Source organism: Eleginops maclovinus, chromosome 16 (genome assembly GCF_036324505.1).
Source record: "Eleginops maclovinus isolate JMC-PN-2008 ecotype Puerto Natales chromosome 16, JC_Emac_rtc_rv5, whole genome shotgun sequence".
In the NCBI taxonomy this organism is placed as follows: Eukaryota; Metazoa; Chordata; class Actinopteri; order Perciformes; family Eleginopidae; genus Eleginops; species Eleginops maclovinus.
Window position 1 is genome coordinate 24,301,305 of NC_086364.1, and position 18,598 is coordinate 24,319,902.

General features: G+C 48.3%; 1 protein-coding gene across 5 annotated transcripts in view; it reads right to left on the bottom strand.

Moving 5' to 3' along the window:
* Positions 1 to 68: 68 nt before the first annotated feature.
* The window catches only part of hdac5 (histone deacetylase 5), a 32,778-nt gene continuing 14,248 nt past the window's right edge, over positions 69 to 18,598 (bottom strand). For 3 of the 5 annotated variants that reach the window (XM_063903831.1, XM_063903832.1, XM_063903827.1), the window contains 27 exons: positions 18,515 to 18,595; positions 18,155 to 18,408; positions 17,558 to 17,702; positions 16,418 to 16,520; positions 15,889 to 16,001; positions 14,952 to 15,083; positions 14,109 to 14,215; positions 13,694 to 13,810; positions 13,364 to 13,469; positions 13,162 to 13,275; positions 12,840 to 13,033; positions 12,628 to 12,746; positions 11,969 to 12,167; positions 10,759 to 10,867; positions 9,476 to 9,609; positions 9,192 to 9,312; positions 9,059 to 9,108; positions 8,634 to 8,741; positions 8,086 to 8,141; positions 7,863 to 7,950; positions 7,653 to 7,772; positions 7,463 to 7,560; positions 7,180 to 7,298; positions 6,945 to 7,078; positions 4,240 to 4,321; positions 3,969 to 4,149; positions 69 to 3,893 (listed from right to left, as the gene is read on the bottom strand). In XM_063903831.1, coding sequence (XP_063759901.1) covers positions 3,854 to 3,893; positions 3,969 to 4,149; positions 4,240 to 4,321; positions 6,945 to 7,078; positions 7,180 to 7,298; positions 7,463 to 7,560; positions 7,653 to 7,772; positions 7,863 to 7,950; positions 8,086 to 8,141; positions 8,634 to 8,741; positions 9,059 to 9,108; positions 9,192 to 9,312; positions 9,476 to 9,609; positions 10,759 to 10,867; positions 11,969 to 12,167; positions 12,628 to 12,746; positions 12,840 to 13,033; positions 13,162 to 13,275; positions 13,364 to 13,469; positions 13,694 to 13,810; positions 14,109 to 14,215; positions 14,952 to 15,083; positions 15,889 to 16,001; positions 16,418 to 16,520; positions 17,558 to 17,702; positions 18,155 to 18,408; positions 18,515 to 18,595 — 3,224 coding nt within the window. In that variant the 3' untranslated portion in view covers positions 69 to 3,853. The remainder of the gene's footprint in view (positions 3,894 to 3,968; positions 4,150 to 4,239; positions 4,322 to 6,944; positions 7,079 to 7,179; positions 7,299 to 7,462; positions 7,561 to 7,652; positions 7,773 to 7,862; positions 7,951 to 8,085; positions 8,142 to 8,633; positions 8,742 to 9,058; positions 9,109 to 9,191; positions 9,313 to 9,475; positions 9,610 to 10,758; positions 10,868 to 11,968; positions 12,168 to 12,627; positions 12,747 to 12,839; positions 13,034 to 13,161; positions 13,276 to 13,363; positions 13,470 to 13,693; positions 13,811 to 14,108; positions 14,216 to 14,951; positions 15,084 to 15,888; positions 16,002 to 16,417; positions 16,521 to 17,557; positions 17,703 to 18,154; positions 18,409 to 18,514; positions 18,596 to 18,598) is intronic. The other 2 variants (XM_063903830.1, XM_063903828.1) reach the window with 2 other exon arrangements.

Here is an 18,598-nt window from a genome sequence, read left to right on the forward strand (position 1 = left end):
AAAACATCAGAATTGGAGATTTCAAAATAATGATATATCTTGATATGAAAGAATCACATGGGGCACTAACATGTTAACACATTTAGTCGTTTCATTGCTGCTCTTTAAATAACTGCTCAATAAAAAGACATTTTTAAGACATAACCCAACAACAACCTGGGAAACACACAGTTACTAAAGACAATAACAAATGTTAACTTTTGGTCAAATCCACGCAAAGAATATGTTCCGTACAGATGAAATTATAATGTAATAACAAATGAATATTTGACTACTTTTAGAGCTGAGGTTTAGTCTTCTTAACAAATTACTGCTCAATTAAAAGTCCTTTTTAAGACTTAATCCAACAACAATTCGGGAAACACAAATTAAGTTCTGAGAAAAAGTCAGAATTGGAAAATAACTTTTGGTCGGATCCCATCAAAAAATATGGCCCTAATAATCTTCCGTACAGATGAAATTTAAAAGCCAATACAAGATATATTATTATAACATGAGTAATTGATTACTTTGAGAGGTGATGTTTAGCCTTCTGTACGACTAACTGCTCAGTAAGAATAAATCATGGTCAGGACTTCAATATCCTCCCAACCTTTGGATCACAGCGGGAATAAAACCTCTGAATGAATCCTGATATTCAGCGGGAGACGCTGGGCTGAGTCGGGGAGTCATCAGTCGGTCGGTGAATTGCTTTATTGAGTTCCAGACGAGATAAACAACAGGCCCACTTAAAAAAAACACAGAGCAACAGAACCAGGATCAAAACGTCACGACGGCACAGAGAGGAATAAAAAAAAAAAGGCTTTCATCTAAATGTCCACGGACCCTGAAACACAACGAGGGTCCTTCCCTTCCTCCAGCAACACAGACCACAGGGACTGGGACCCGTTCCCAGTACCAGAGGCCCTAGAGGCCCCAGAGTCCCAGTAGGAGAGCTCCGGTATTGCACGTGTCTCATATATGCACGTTATATACGCGGGTCGCTCCCTCAACAGGAAGTAGAACACAGAAGAGCAGGAATGTGCTTGTGATCCGACCGCCCCCCCCCCCCACCAAAAAAAAAATACACCACATGTTCACCACAGTATCAACCATATCAATATACAGGACCATAGGAAACTGTGTGTGTGTGTGTGTGTGTGTGTGTGTGTGTGTGTGTGAGAGAGAATGACTCGTAGTGTGTGAAGATTACAGTACAGAACATTTACCTCTGGGCGAAACACTTTTTATTAATATCAGTTTGAGTAAAAATTAGATTTTTATTGCCAACAACTACAATTTAAATATAGTGCTTCTGATGAAGAAGCCTTTGACTCTGTAAGCTGTCTGGTTCTTAGTGTTCGTCTTAGTTTTATGTGCAAGTTATGGCTAAAAATACAGAAATAAGGCCCAGGTGTGATGAAACTGAATTGACCCTTCAGTTGATTTGCGCTGCAGTTCACTCAGTGGTCCCCAGGTGGAGCCAAAGTAACGGGAACATACCTCAGTTACACAAACAGTAAGAAAAGAGAGGGACCGGTAGCGAACGCAGCTCTCAGGTCTGCCTCCACAAACTCCACCACCTGTCTTAAGTCCAGAGGGAGCTCCACCAATCAGCTGTCAGCGTTGTATTGCTGTATTTCCACTCAGAGATGCAAGTGTGTGTGTGTGTGTGTGTGTGTGTGTGTGTGTGTGTGTGTGTGTGTGTGTGTGTGTCTAAAGGCAGCATCTCCCTGGACCAATGGGATTTCTCCGTGTGACGATGTCAGAACAGAATCTCTTGTGTGTCTCCATCCAAAAACACATTCAGAAAACCATTGAACTCCAGACCAGGAGGACAGGAAGTGGAGCTCGCTGTTTACCTCCAACAACAACAACAACAACAACAACAACAACCATCTGAATAACAGGCTCAGGTATCGAACACTCTGAACTCTGAGGGGACTTTTATGGAAGAGGACCCGGGCCACAGGTGGATTTCGTGTTTTTTATCTGATTAAAAAAGTGATTTGTCTTTTTTCCCCAACAATTTGAATATTTTTTTTGCGTGTAATAATTATAATAATAACTTGTATTACTAAAGCGCCTTTCAAGAAACCCCAAGACGCTTTACAAAAGGACAAGGGGGCCCTAATCCTCTTCCGTACATTTCCATCCACCTCTTTTTAAAGGTCCTTCTCATGAGTGATAACAGCAGCTGTTCCATGGAAGACAATCAGTTTTCAGAAGTGACTCAGAATCAATCAAATCAGAAGTGACTGGAATTTTTCCAGCAACCATATGCTCACGGTAGTAAACCACTCCATTAACCAGATATAATTACCAGAGGCTTCTTTCAGACGGCAGGTTAGAGTAAGGTGACTCAAACAGAGAGAAACACCCAGAGTTATGAGCGTGAGAAGTGTCATGAGAGCTCCATCAGGCAGCGGTGGAAAGTACATTTACTGAAGTTTGACGTACTTGCACTTTACCCGAGTACATTATACTACCTTATAATCCACTGTTTTACATTTCAATGCCAATCCTGTACTTGCTACTGCATTTATTTGGCAGTAAATTTAGATTTGTAAATATGATTATGGGGTATAAATGAAATGGTTAAAGTGAGCGTGTTTAAAGAACATTGATTAGAATTAAAAATTAGAATTTTTAGAAAGTCAGGTTTTGCTGCTTTTGCTTTAAAATGTTTTTTAATGTTTAAATATCTTTGGAGCAATGAGTACTTTTACTCGGAATACATTTAAGTACATGTCCTATCTGTACTTAAGTACCCTTCTCCTTTAAGTGTACTTGCGGTGTAGTATTATCGTATTAGCTCAAGTAAAGCAGCTGAATACTTGTTCTACCTCTGCCTTCAGGTTCATAGTTCACAATGGGACACATTAAACACCTAAAACAGGAATTGTGTGTGTGTGTGTGTGTGTGTGTGTGTGTGTGTGTGTGTGTGTTCCTGTCAGCCTTTAAAACATCAAATCTCCAAATATAGATATTGAGTGGAAACACTGTACAGTATATATCCGCGTGTAGATATATATATTAGTTTGTGTTTTTGTACAAAAGGAGAAAGTACTTTGTGTTTTTATATTTATGTACAGGTATAGAAAAAAGTGACCACACTGACGTAACCGTGGAGACAGTATTTACACCAGAGAGGAAACAACAACAACAACAATAACAATAAAGAGGGGGGGGGTGACAGAGAGAGAGAGAGACGTGTATCCACCAATCAAAACGCTCCGATCCTGAGACACTCACACCACGTCCTGTAAAGAGCCCCCACTGGGAGGCTGGTACTGGGGGGGTTACTAGTGTGTGAGGATGGCTTTAGAGGCTGTGGGAGCATGCAGACCCTTACATCTACTTCCTCTGGGGGGGAGGGGGGGACAAAGTAAGGCCTCCGGATGGAAAACAAAGAGTGACGCGGCAGCAGTGAGTGTGTCCTCACTCCTGATTGGCTGTTACTCTGCTGAGGTGCTGCGGCGACGGTGTTTGGTGGCTTCTGATTGGACGGTCAGTTTATTTATTTTTTAAAGGCACCTAGTTCCTCCCGCTCCTCGCTCATTTCAAACGTTCAGACAGACGAGGAGACAAGTCGTCCTCTCGCTGCCTGACGTCCCGCTGTGGAAACAGGAAGTGGGGGGGTGTGTACAGGTGTGTACAGGTGTGCAGGTAACCACAGGTGTTTCTCCTCCTCAGTTTCCCCCAACCGTCTCCTGCCTCCATATTGTTCTCCTCAGCCAATCAGAATCCTCCACAACAAGCACATTTCCACTGGGTGTGTGTGTGTGTGAGGGGTGTGTGTGTGTGTGAACCTACACACACTCTGCGGAGAGAGAGGAGGTGCCAAGAGGTGAAGATTAACGGGGGTCTCTTTCTATAAGACGGGCTCCTCCTCCATGGGCTCCTCCGTGGACCTGAGGACAGGTTCAGGGACTTTAATAAACCAGTATAACCATAGACCACCCCCCCCCCATCATCCTGACTCTGACCTGCTGGGCTCTGATTGGTCGGGCTCCGATCCCGGCGGCTCCACGTCCACACTGAGCGACGCCATGGCGCTCAACGTCTCCGCCTCGTCCTTCTCCGATTGGCCCTGAGCCCCCAGAGGGCCGTCCAATAGCGAGTGTCCGCTGGTCTGAGACAGACTCTGCAGACAGGACCAGTGCTTACCTGCAGAGAGAGACAGTTAGAGTGTGTGTGTATGTGTGTGTGTGTGTGTGTGTCTGTGTCTGTGTGTCTGTGTGTGTGTGTGTGTCTTACTCTGGATCTCGATCACTCTCTCCAGGGATTCCCAGGCTTTGGGACAGGGCTTCTCCTGAGGCCACTGGAACACAGAGTCACCCTGGGGGAGGGACGGAGAGAGAGAGCGAGAGAGAGTATGTTAACATACCTAGATAGAGAGTGTTAACCGAGAGAGAGAGAGTTAACAGACAGACAGAGTGTTAACAGACAGAGAGAGAGAGAGTTAACAGAGAGAGAGAGAGAGAGAGAGTTAACAGACAGAGAGAGAGTGTTAACAGACAGAGAGAGTGTTAACAGACAGAGAGAGAGAGTTAACAGAGAGAGAGAGAGTGTTAACAGACAGAGAGAGAGTGTTAACAGACAGAGAGAGTGTTAACAGACAGAGAGAGAGAGTTAACAGAGAGAGAGAGAGTTAACAGAGAGAGAGTTAACAGACAGAGAGAGAGTGTTAACAGAGAGAGAGAGAGCGTTAACAGACAGAGAGAGTGTTAACAGACAGAGAGAGAGAGTTAACAGAGAGAGAGAGAGTTAACAGAGAGAGAGTTAACAGACAGAGAGAGAGTGTTAACAGAGAGAGAGAGAGCGTTAACAGACAGAGAGAGAGTGTTAACCGAGAGAGAGAGAGAGTTAACAGACAGAGAGAGTGAGAGAGAGAGAGAGAGTTAACAGACAGAGAGAGAGTGTTAACAGACAGAGAGAGAGAGTTAACAGAAAGAGAGAGAGAGAGAGAGAGTTAACCGAGAGAGAGAGAGTTAACAGACAGAGAGAGAGTGTTAACAGAGAGAGAGAGAGAGTTAACAGACAGAGAGAGAGTGTTAACAGAGAGAGAGAGAGAGTTAACAGACAGAGAGAGAGTGAGAGAGAGAGAGAGAGAGAGTTAACAGACAGAGAGAGAGAGTTAACAGACAGAGAGAGAGTGTTAACAGAGAGAGAGTTAACAGACAGAGAGAGAGTGTTAACAGAGAGAGAGAGAGAGTTAACAGACAGAGAGAGAGTGTTAACAGAGAGAGAGAGAGAGTTAACAGACAGAGAGAGAGTGAGAGAGAGAGAGAGAGAGAGTTAACAGACAGAGAGAGAGAGTTAACAGACAGAGAGAGAAAGAGAGAGAGTTAACAGACAGAGAGAGAGTGTTAACCGAGAGAGAGAGAGTTAACAGACAGAGAGAGAGAGTTAACAGAGAGAGAGTTAACAGACAGAGAGAGAGTGTTAACAGAGAGAGAGAGAGAGTTAACAGACAGAGAGAGAGTGTTAACAGAGAGAGAGAGAGAGTTAACAGAGAGAGAGAGAGAGTTAACAGACAGAGAGAGAGTGTTAACAGACAGAGAGAGAGAGAGAGAGAGAGAGAGTTAACAGACAGAGAGAGAGTGTTAACCGAGAGAGAGAGAGTTAACAGACAGAGAGAGTGTTAACAGAGAGAGAGAGAGAGTTAACAGACAGAGAGAGAGTGTTAACAGAGAGAGAGAGAGAGTTAACAGACAGAGAGAGAGTGTTAACAGACAGAGAGAGAGTGTTAACAGAGAGAGAGTTAACAGACAGAGAGAGAGTGTTAACAGAGAGAGAGAGAGAGTTAACAGACAGAGAGAGAGTGTTAACAGAGAGAGAGAGAGTTAACAGACAGGGAGAGAGAGAGAGAGAGAGAGAGAGTTAACAGACAGAGAGAGAGTGTTAACTGAGAGAGAGAGAGTTAACAGACAGAGAGAGAGTGTTAACCGAGAGAGAGAGAGTTAACAGACAGAGAGAGAGTGTTAACCGAGAGAGAGAGAGAGTTAACAGACAGAGAGAGAGTGTTAACAGAGAGAGAGTTAACAGACAGAGAGAGAGTGTTAACAGAGAGAGAGAGAGAGTTAACAGACAGAGAGAGAGAGAGAGTTAACAGAGAGAGAGAGAGAGTTAACAGACAGAGAGAGGGAGTTAACAGACAGAGAGAGAGTGTTAACAGAGAGAGAGAGAGAGTTAACAGACAGAGAGAGAGTGTTAACAGAGAGAGAGAGAGAGTTAACAGACAGAGAGAGAGTGTTAACAGAGAGAGAGAGAGTTAACAGAGAGAGAGTGTTAACCGAGAGAGAGAGAGTTAACAGACAGAGAGAGAGTGTTAACAGAGAGAGAGTTAACAGACAGAGAGAGAGTGTTAACAGAGAGAGAGAGAGAGTTAACAGACAGAGAGAGAGAGAGAGTTAACAGAGAGAGAGAGAGAGTTAACAGACAGAGAGAGAGAGTTAACAGACAGAGAGAGAGTGTTAACAGAGAGCAAGAGAGAGAGTTAACAGACAGAGAGAGAGTGTTAACAGAGAGAGAGAGAGAGAGTTAACAGAGAGAGAGTGTTAACCGAGAGAGAGAGAGTTAACAGACAGAGAGAGAGTGTTAACAGAGAGAGAGAGAGAGAGTTAACAGACAGAGAGAGAGTGTTAACAGAGAGAGAGAGAGAGTTAACAGACAGAGAGAGAGAGTTAACAGACAGAGAGAGAGAGTTAACAGACAGAGAGAGAGTGTTAACAGAGAGAGTTAACAGACAGAGAGAGAGTGTTAACAGAGAGAGAGAGAGTTAACAGACAGAGAGAGAGTGTTAACAGAGAGAGAGAGAGTTAACAGAGAGAGAGAGAGTGTTAACAGACAGAGAGAGAGAGAGTTAACTGAGAGAGAGCGAGAGAGAGAGAGAGTTAACAGACAGAGAGAGAGTGTTAACAGAGAGAGAGAGAGAGAGGGGGGGGGGTAACTGCTCTCACTGGGTCTCCAAGCAGAGCGGACACACAGGCCTCTGAGGCGTCACAGATGGCCGTGAGGTCGTGACCCCCCTCCAGCGCCATCACCACCCGTCCCCCCGCCAGACCCATCAGCAGCTGCGTCAGCTGACCGAAGCCTGCAACACACACACACACACACACACACAGGTCACACACACACGTCACAGTTATATTCCTGTGGTTATAGATGTGTGCTGCAGGGGGGTTTGTGACTCACACTTGGCCGAGACGTTGTACCCCCCGAGAGGAGACTGATGACCCTCCACAGCATCGAAGCCCGCCGACACCAGAACCACATCTGGACTGAACTGCTGCGCCACCGGCATCACTATGCTCCTGCACACACACACACACACACACACACACACACACACACACACACACACACACACACACACACACACACACACACACACACACACACACACACACACACACACACAGTGTTGATTGGAGCCTCTTTACAGACTCCCCAGGTGCAGGTAAGGATCGTGGTGCACCTGAAGGCCGTGAGGTACTCCACATCACCCATAGGGGGCTCCACCCCTCCCGTCCACGCGATGTTCACGTTGAAGCCCAGACCTGCAGCCGAGCCCACCTGGGGGGGGGGGGGGGGGGTGCGTTATGTGTTGCATGTTCTCTCAGGCTTTAGCACTGGTACTGGTACTGGAGTATTTGAGTACTTCTCACCTCCTCCGGAGCGCCGCTGCCGGGGAAGAAGTTCCCGTCGTCATAGCGATGCAGCGAGATGTAGAGGACAGACGGGTCGCTGTAGAACGCCTGCTGCGTCCCGTTACCGTGGTGGATGTCCTACAGAGATACAGGGTCACACACACCCTGAACACACCCTGAACACATTTATGGGATGTGTGTGTGTATGTGTGTGTGTGTGAGACTCACCCAGTCCACGATGAGGATCTTGCCCACTCCCAGTTTCTGCTGCAGCAGCTTAGCAGTGATGGCTACTGAGTTAAAGAAACAGAAGCCCCTACACACACACACACACACACACACACACACACACACACACACACACACACACACACACAGTTTGTCATCACTAACTATGATAACACTTTGCATTATAGTGTGTGTAAGTGTGTGTGTGTGTGTGTGTGCTCACATGGCGGTGGACTCCTCAGCATGGTGTCCAGGAGGACGCACCACAGCGAAGCCGTTCTGCAGGAACAGGAAGTGAAGGTCAACGTGAGCGGGTTACATTCCTGTCCATCCCCTCCCCTCCCTGTAGTACTTCCTGTCCAACCCTTCCCTCCCTGTAGTACTTCCTGTCCCCTCCCTGCCCCTCCCTGTAGTACTTCCTGTCCAGCCCCTCCCCTCCCTGCCCCTCCCTGTAGTACTTCCTGTCCCCTCCCTGCCCCTCCCTGTAGTACTTCCTGTCCAGCCCCTCCCCTCCCTGCCCCTCCCTGTAGTACTTCCTGTCCACCCCCTCCCCTCCCTGCCCCTCCCTGTAGTACTTCCTGTATCCTCCCTCCCCTCCCTGTAGTACTTCCTGTCCCCTCCCTGTAGTACTTCCTGTCCCCCGCCTCCACTCCCCTCCCTGTAGTACTTCCTGTCCCCCCCCTCCCCTCCCTGTAGTACTTCCGCCCCCCCACCTCCCCTCCCTGTAGTACTTCCTGTCCCCCCCACCCTCCCTTTAGTACTTCCTGTTACCTTCAGCTCCCCGGCGGCCACCCTGAAAGCGAGCTCGATGACGGAGCCAACCGCCATCCGGACGGCTGCTGACGAGTGCATCTCGTTCCAGACCGTGTCACTGTCCACCTGGGGGGGGTTCAAATATATCAGTAGAACAAAATGACAGAACACACTTTGAGAAACTGGCACAGGTTTGATCTATCTTCCAGTCTCTATGAGCTGGTACTGGTTCAAGTCTCTACTGGGAGAAACCGTACCACTGAACACTTTATTCTGACGGTAAGCCCCCCCCGTGTGATCAGAAATGGACTGTTCCATAACCACTTGTTCCAGCCACTGTAAAGGGTTTAAAGACATCCTACTTTCACAGGTCTATGTGACTATGGGACCACAGCCGTGCACTGGGAGAGGTGGGAGAGGTTATGGTGTGGAAGGACCCTCACCCCGATGCCTCCACAGGGAAGAACAGCGTACATCTTCTGGCTGATTGGACCTGATCAACCAATGAGAGCGCAGCTGCAGTTAGTCACCCTGCAGACAGCGGGACAGATGTGTGTATCAGTGTGTGTTCCTCACCCAGCAGCTTCTTGTGGTCCAGCTTGTGGCGGTTCAGAGGACTGGTCCCGTACAGCAGGGTGTGGAACTCCGAGTGGACGCACTGGATCTCATCCAGAGACGCCTTCCGACCCCGAATCCTCTGCACACACACACACACACACACACACACACACACAATATGTAAAACATCAAGCAAATGTAAGGCCTTCAAAGTTTGCAAATCATTGTGTGTGTGTGTGTGTGTGTGTGTGTGTGTGTGTGTGTGTGTGTGTGTGTGTGTGTGTGTGTGTGTGTGTGTGTACCTCGCTGCGGCCCAGCAGCCCCGTCTCCTGCAGTCTGGACCAGATGCTCTGAACTCTCCCAGCATGCTCTGGGTGGATGTGAGCGTTCCCACACACACACTGGTGCTTCAACATCAGGCTGTCGTACACCAGACCTGGGGGGGGGGGGGAGTACAAATACACAAGAAGAAGTACTTTAGGATATCTCTTCACCAGCTGTGGGTAAACTCCTCCTGCAGCCACACCTGGCTACCAGCAGGGGTCAGCAGCTGCACACCTTCCTCTGCCTCCTCCGTTTACATTACATGATGCATCATTTGCAGCTGTAAGCATGACTCATCATTTACAGCTGTAAGCATTACAGCTGAAAGCATGACGCATCATTTACAGCTGTAAGCATGACGCATCATTTACAGCTGAAAGCATGACGCATAATTTACAGCTGTAAGCATGACTCATCATTTACAGCTGTAAGCATGACGCATCATTTACAGCTGTAAGCATGACGCATCATTTACAGCTGAAAGCATGACTCATCATTTACAGCTGAAAGCATGACTCATTATTACAGAGGTCAGGTTCTTTGTTTGATGTGGGCTAGCTGAACCTTGGATTTAAACTCATTGATAAGCCTGCATCAGCCTGATGAATGGGATAATATCCTCGGTTTTTCAGCCACATTACATCGTTACTTATTGCAGTGGTTCCCGACCGGGGGTACGGGGACCCCTGGGGGAACTTGAGGGGATTGCAGGGCGTACGTAGATTAGGTAGATACATAAGAAGTAATTCATTGATCCCAATCTGGGAAATGTTTGCGTTGCAGCAGCGTAAAAACACAAGGCATTGCACACAGTCAAACTAAAAGACTAGAAATAAACTATTCAAAATGTCAATAGAGGTAATAGCATTAGAGCAGGATATTATATATACATTAGGTGAGTAAGGAATGGAATATTAAATTGAATATAAATGTAATTTATTTTCCACACAAAACACATATTATTAAATCAGCTTTCTTATTCCGGTGTCCCGCCCCCAGAACCAAGCTCAAGGGTCCCAATAAACGGGACTACACTCAATACTGCGGACAGTCCCTACATATGTGTCAAATAACTGTGTTTTCCTCCAAAGAATGGTCCTTACATCCTCTCTAAGGACGTTTAACTCGCGATTATTGAGAGGATATATTCACGATGTGTTTCCTAGAACACACTAAGAGTTAGGAGCTGTAAAACAAAGCTGAGACTCTCCACTGACAGCCTGCAGCTGATTGGCTGTCTCTAACGGAGGTGGGAACTGACCGGTGGTGAAGAGGTGTTTGATGGGAGCTGCCGGGGCGGCGGGTGACGACTGGGCTCTACCCAGAGGTCTGTGGGGCAGCGGGTACCCCCCCAACTGCTGCAAGGCCTGCTGGGAAATAAGGAGAGGGGGGTTAGGATCCTGAAGGAGACAATCCTGCTGGACGTCTGAACACCGAGTCTCTGAGGATGACGACAGCATTCCACACACACACACACACACACACACACACACACACACACACACACACACACACACACACACACACACACACACACACACACACACACACACACACACACACACACACACACACACACACACACACACACACAGCCTCTATATATAGGGAGTGTTGCTGTACTGCATGCTGAGATCTGTGACTCATTGTGTGTGGGTGGTCACGCATGCGCGCACACGCACACAAGATACACAGACATACAGGAACACACACAGCCCAGCTGTTGAGTCACCAGCTGCTGATGTCACTGCAGCATCAGCAGTGTGTGTGTGTGTGTGTGTGTGTGTGTGTGTGTGTTCTCTATACAGTCTGAACTGTGTCTGCTGAAAGTAAAGTCGACTTTAACTTCAAACATGTTTATCACTATTAGTAATATTTTGTCTCCGACTGAAATGACGGGGAAATGAATGTTACTGTTTATTTGCCAAAATGTCTCACAGTAATCTGTGTGTGTGTGTGTGTGTGTGTGTGTGTGTGTGTGTGTGTGTGTGTGTGTGTAGCTGTCACTCAGTTTTATATATACCCCCCCCTCTGTTCCTGTAAAATGTCAGAGCTTTTCTCTCGATGACTCATCCTGAACCTGGGCTTATAAAAAAAAAATCATTCAGAAAAATGTTTCATAAGGATCCATTCACCCCCCCCCCCCCCCCACCCCACAATGCAGTTGGGTTTAGAGACATCATGTCCTTTTGTGCTAGAGATAGAGCATTAATATCTCATTAACACAAACACAGTATGTATATACATATATATGTAATATCAATATATTTAAAACCCTTTTGTTTCATCCTTTTTATTTTATTCTAAAATGGAGCAACCATCACAGAGCCCCCCCCCCCCGGGATCATTGCATCATTTCACATCGAGCACAGATTGATATTTGGATTTCTTCTTTAAATCAAATAATTATTCCTATTTCTATCTCAGAAATGGAAGTCATGTAAAAAGGGATTGATGCAGCAGACCCCCACCTGAGAGTAGCCCCCCGGCTCCTCCTCGTCGCCCTCTCTCAGCTGGATGATGTCTTCGTCCTCCTCCTCTTCATCCAGCTCGCTCTCCGTGCTCTCCCCCTTCACCTGCATCATGCCGTGATCCTCCTCCCCCTTCACATACACACCCAGCAGCTCAGAGGAGGGGGGGGTGCTGTCGTCCGACCCCTCCTTCTGCAGCCTGATTGGTCAGAAAAACAGGTGAGGCGTCAGAGTGCTGCAGGAATGACTCAGCATTTCATCACAGCCCGAAAGGCCTGCAGATATCTCAACGTGTTCAGAGGAAAACTCTGACACACTTTGAGAATGTTTGGCAATTAGACTTTTGTTCACACCTTCAATCTTTTCTCAGACCCCCCCCCCCCCCCCCCCCCGAAATGACTTTCTCTGAATTTCACCTTTTTTCCAGAATCTTCTTTTTCAGAAACTTTCTGCTGAACACAACATGTACAGTACGTATCACAAATGTTCGTTTGACATTTATCCTAATTCAGTTCTGCAATAATCCAAAATCACATGGAGCGGTCCCATTGGACCAGGTAGATGCTGCCTTCAGGGACCAACACAGGAATAGCAAATTGCTCATAAATGTAAACCACACAATAAAAATCAATCAAAGCAGAAATCAGGAAATGCTCTACCTGTGGAAGCTCGCCCCCTCGTCGTCCTCCTGCATGTCATTGGTCTCTGTAAGCTCCTCCTCCGTCTCCTCAGGGTGGGTGGGCGGCGGCCTGGGAAGATCCGCCCCCTTCCCGAGCATCTGCACACCAGATAATGTTAGTGTGTTTGAACAGTGTGACAGGTTGTGTTTGTGTGTGTGTGTGTGTGTGTGTGTGTGTGTGTGTGTGTGTACCTTGTAGTGTTTCTCCAGGAAGTGCTGGTGCTGCTGTTGGACCACCAGCTGCTGCAGGGCCTGAGGACTCTGTGGCAGGGGGGCGCTCTGGGTCCGGGCCAGCGGTCGATGCCGGGGCAGCTTGTTGACCGCCCGCATCCCGCCGGACACGCCCCTTTCTGCCGTCACTAACGGCGACTGGCTGTACATGGGGACTGAATGTTGGGGGGACATAGAGATGTCAGTCAGACTTTACTTTGGTGTTTCTATTGTATGTGTGTGTGTGTGTGTGTGTGTGTGTGTGTGTGTGTGTGTGTGTGTGTGTGTGTGTGTGTGTGTGTACCAGCTAGCATAGCGGTCTGCTGTCGGGCCTGCTCCAGCAGCAGGACGTGTTGCAGTAATGAGGAATGGGCAGAATGGGAGGTGGGGGGCGGAGTCTCCACTTCATGCCCCACACCTGCAGAGAAACATCCAATGGACCAATCAGAATCGACCATTCAACATATATAAGGTACTGATTTAATAATGGAGTAGGTGAGGCTCACCTGCAGGTAGGGAGGAAGTGGAGAGGAACTTCCCTGTTAGAGCCCCGCCCCCTCGCAGGGATTGGATGGCTTGAATCTCCGCCTCTTGTTGGGCGGACAGCGCCCCCTGTGGACGAACAGGGAATTACGATGGTTATTGGTGTGAAAATCAACCTCAAACACATTCACAAATCTATTGACTTCAAGATGAGGGAATTCTGAGTCAAGCCAGGTTTTTAGTAAGTGTTGGATATTTAAGGTGTGTGTGTGTGTGTGTGTGTGTGTGTGTGTGTGTGTGTGTGTGTGTGTGTGTGTGTGTGTGTGTGTGTGTGTGTGTGTGTGTTGACCCACCGTAATGTGTGTGTTTGCAGGGAGGCCCAGCGAGATGTTGGGTAAGGAGGGCGAGGTGTAGAGATTCAGAGGACTTAATGTCCCATCAGCTCCCAGGGTCTGATGGAGAGACCTCAGCTGCAGACAGAGAGAGAGAGAGAAAGAGAGAGCGAGACAGAGGGAGACAGATGGAGAGAGAGAGGGAGAGAGAGCAAGACAGAGAGAGAAAGAGAGAGCGAGAGAGAGACAGATTCATTTACGTTATTTTATCCTGATTTATTAATAAACATATAACACCTGTACAGAGATACGTTTTCAGTAACCTGTAGGTGGCAAGCTTGAGCTGTGTGTCCAGAATAAAGAACCTTGTGTGTGTGTGTGTGTGTGTGTGTGTGTGTGTGTGTCTTCGTGTGTGTGTGCGTGTGTGTTAGTGTACCTCGGTCTGTATGTTGGGAACAGACCCGGTGTTTCCGTTGATGGCAGAGTTGGAGCTGTTGGGGCTGCTGGGACCTGAACCTGGAGCGCTGTTACAGAGGGAGGACACTGTGGGGGGGGGGGGACAGAGAGGGTGTGTTATTAACGAGGTTAATTAATCCACTCTGGTTCAACCTCTCCTCTCATCACCTGCTAAAATACCGACACGTGTCAACGCCCCCTGCCTCATCAGTGTCAGGTTTTCAGACCCTCCCTTTAAAGCCGTTCTGTAACACGTGTGAAGCCGACTGCCTGAGTCTGCTTCATCAGGTCTTAACTCCCTCTTCATGTAGCCCCAATCATCTTCTTCTAAAAATTCCTTTTGATTTTCTTTTCAAATTTCTGACTTTTTAGAATTCCCAACTTTTTCTTAAAAATGATCACTTTCTTCCTTCAAGATCGGACGTTTATTTAAATGTCCGGAATTTGTTCTAAATGTCGACTTTTAAAAACACCCCACTACTTTCTCATTATTCTCGCTCCTTCTTCATGTTGCCCTAACCATCTTTGTTTTTTAAATTCACACTTTTTGTCTCTAAATTGATTTTTCCTTTTCAAACTTCTGAATTTGTTCAACCACAAGTCATTTTTCAACACGGGGTTCCCGCTCACAATTGAACGTGATTGCGTAGCCTAACGTTATGTTGTTAGTACGCTTTACGGCAGTAATCAGAATCAGAAATACGCTATTAATCCCAAACTGGGATTTTTTTTCATTGCAGCAGCGAAATACAAAAAGAAGCGTAATAAATAGTGTGTGTGTGTGTGTGTGTGTGTGTGTGTGTGTGTGAGAGAGAGAGATCACCTGAGATCTCGATGGCTCTCTTCTTGAAGGTGCTGATGACAGTTCCATCCTTCCGGCGGAGGAGAGGAGAGCTCCGCCTCTCAGCCACCTTCTGCTTCAACCGGGAGCGCACCTTCAGGTTCGGCTCAGAGACTAGAGAGAGGGATGAGAGAGGGAAATAAACAACAACAACAACAACAACAACAAACCTGATGTGTTAAACCACTTATATTCCATCCCACTCCCCCCCCCCAGCCCCCTGCCTGAAACTGACTCCATTGGACTCCTTTGTTTACTTCCGGAACACAGAGACATCACTCGCGCTCCTATTGGCTAGCGCTCCAACACATGGAACGTGATAGGCTGAGGGGCGGGACTCAGTGTCAGAGTGAAGGGGCCTGTTAGCCCACAGGGGACCGTCAGGAGAGCAGCAGCTAATCTGCTGTATGTGTTGGCAGGATGCTTTGTGGGGCAGCTGTATTTTAAGACGCTTTGGCCCGAACGTCCAGGTGAAGGGCAGCGAGGAGGAAGAGGAGGCTGGAGGGTTGGGATTGGGGAGTATTCCATAAGATCGACAACAATACATCACTACTTTTCCCTCCTAGTATTATTAAATACATTTCATCTATCACTGAAATTACGTGTGTGTGTGTGTGTGTGTGTGTGTGTGTGTGTGTGTGTGTGTGTGTGTGTGCTAGCTCTTGCCTGGTGAGTCGGACTCACGCACACATTTATAAACACTCAAACTACTTTTAAATGGCAAGTGACACACACACACACACACACACACACACACACACACACACACACACACACACACACACACACACACACACACACACACACACACACACACACACACACACACACACACACACACACACACACACACACACACACACACACACACACACACACACACACACACACACACACACACACACACACTCTTTTCTACCTGTCTTGCGCAGCGGGAAGTCGTCTTTGCCCTCGTAGCTGCCCAGGAGGGGTGGCAGTTTATAGGAGGGGGGGGTTCCCGGGGTGTTACTCTGTGGAGGAGAGCCCTGCCCCCTGCGCGCGCACACACACACACACACACACACAAACACACACACACACACACGACAACGTGAGTTAGTAAAACAAGAATATCAAGTGTTTAATAAGTGATTTCCAAGAATTCCTTTATCAAGCTATTGCATACAACAGAGGCTCCTCCTCCTAAAGCAGGGCATGATGAGAGGAGTTAAGCTCCTCCTCCTAAAGCAGGGCATGATGAGAGGAGTTAAGCTCCTCCTCCTAAAGCAGGGCATGATGAGAGGAGTTAAGCTCCTCCTCCTAAAGCAGGGCATGATGAGAGGAGTTAAGCTCCTCCTCCTAAAGCAGGGCATGATGAGAGGAGTTAAGCTCCTCCCTCTAAAGCAGGGCATGATGTAGAGAGGAGTTAAGCTCCTCCTCTCGGGGTCTCCTCCTCATCACAGCCTCACCAGCACTTGGAGGAAAAAGAATGGTTCAGTCCGATGCCCGGCTCCTTCTTGTTGAGGAGGAACTCCTGCAGCTTCAGCTTCACCTCCGTGCTCGCTATGGCACCTGCAGGAGAGGGGTGAGTGAGACAGGGAGGGGGGAGTGAGACAGAGAGGGGGAGTGAGAGATAGAGAGGGGACAGGGGAGAGAGAGACGGAGAGAGTGAGACAAAGAGTGAGACAGGGAGGGGGGAGTGAGACAGAGAGGGGGAGTGAGAGATAGAGAGGGGACAGGGGAGAGAGAGACGGAGAGAGTGAGACAAAGAGTGAGACAGAGAGGGGAGCGTGAGACAGACAGAGTGAGACAGAGAGGGAGAGTAACGGTGTACATCAAGGACTGAAGAAGTATTGAACCTGAGTATTTCCATGGTATGCTTCTATCCACAGGTGTGTTTGTGGTGTGTCTCCAGCTGTCTGCAGCTGTCTCCAGCTATCTGCAGCTGTCTGCAGCTGTCTGCAGCTGTCTGCAGCTGTCTCCAGCTGTCTGCAGCTGTCTGCAGCTGTCTGCAGCTGTCTGCAGCTGTCTCCAGCTGTCTCAGCTGTCTGCAGCTGTCTCCAGCTGTCTGCAGCTGTCTGCAGCTGTCTGCAGCTGTCTGCACCTGTCTGCAGCTGTCTCAAGCTGTCTGCAGCTGTCTGCACCTGTCTGCAGCTGTCTGCAGCTGTCTGCACCTGTCTGCAGCTGTCTCTAGCTGTCTGCAGCTGTCTCCAGCTGTCTGCAGCTGTCTGCACCTGTCTGCAGCTGTCTGCAGCTGTCTGCACCTGTCTGCAGCTGTCTGCAGCTGTCTGCACCTGTCTGCAGCTGTCTGCAGCTGTCTGCAGCTGTCTCCAGCTGTCTCAGCTGTCTGCAGCTGTCTGCACCTGTCTGCAGCTGTCTCAAGCTGTCTGCAGCTGTCTGCAGCAGTGGAATGTATGAACAGTTTAATAATGCTATAGATAATGTGTCACAGAGAGAGGCTGCATTCCTCTAGAATCAGAACTCTAACTTTTGATGCTTCAGTGCTTTTAATTCAGTCTGTGTGCAGGACTTTGACATGTAGTGGAGTACTTTGACATGAATATAGTGGTACTTGTACTTGAGTACAGAGTATAAGTACTGCAGCGTACTCTCTTTGCCCTTCTCCTTGTTCCTGAGCAGCAGCAGCTGTTGCTCCAGCCGATGTTTCTCCTGCTCCTCGTGTCTCTGCTGCTCCAGCTTCCTCTTCTGCTCCAACTCCTGCTGCCGCTTCGCTGCCAGCAGCTCCTGCTGTTGCTGACACACACACACACACACACACACACACACACACACACACACACACACACACACACACACACACACACACACACACACACACACACACACACACACACACACACACACACACACACACACACACACACACACACACAGTCAGGGTTCAGGACTCATAACGCTGACTCATGTCAGGTTCAGGACTCATAACGCTGACTCATGTCAGGTTTCGGACTCATAACGCTGACTCATGTCAGGTTCAGGACTCATAACGCTGACTCATGTCAGGTTTCGGACTCATAACGCTGACTCATGTCAGGTTCAGGACTCATAACGCTGACTCATGTCAGGTTCAGGACTCATAACGCTGACTCATGTCAGGTTCAGGACTCATAACGCTGACTCATGTCAGGTTCAGGACTCATAACGCTGACTCATGTCAGGTTCAGGACTTGCTGAGTCATGTGTACCTTCAGGTGCTCCTGCAGCTGCACCTCGTGCTGCCTCGTCAGCACCTCGTGTTTCTTCTGGAACTCAGCGAACAGCAGCTGTTTCTGGAGCTCCTGCTGCTGCTTGAGGATCACCAGCTCCTGCTGCAGCTGCTGCTCCCTCATGGCCGTGTCCACTCCCCCAGTCCCCCCGGACAGAGACCCCCCTCTGGGCTCCGTCCTCAGATCCACGGGACCCCCTCCTCCTCCTCCGGGACCCTCACCTGGACCCCCACCTGCAGAAATACATGACCGTGGTTGCAGAATAAGTACAACTGTCTCCATTCAGGACTTCCACCGATGATAAAATATCTATTATAAACCCCCCCATATGGTACTCACCCCCTTCTCCCCCTCCTCTCGGCTCACTTCCTGTTCCTGCAGGGCTTTGCATGCCTGAGGGGGGGCTCTTCACCTCCACTACTG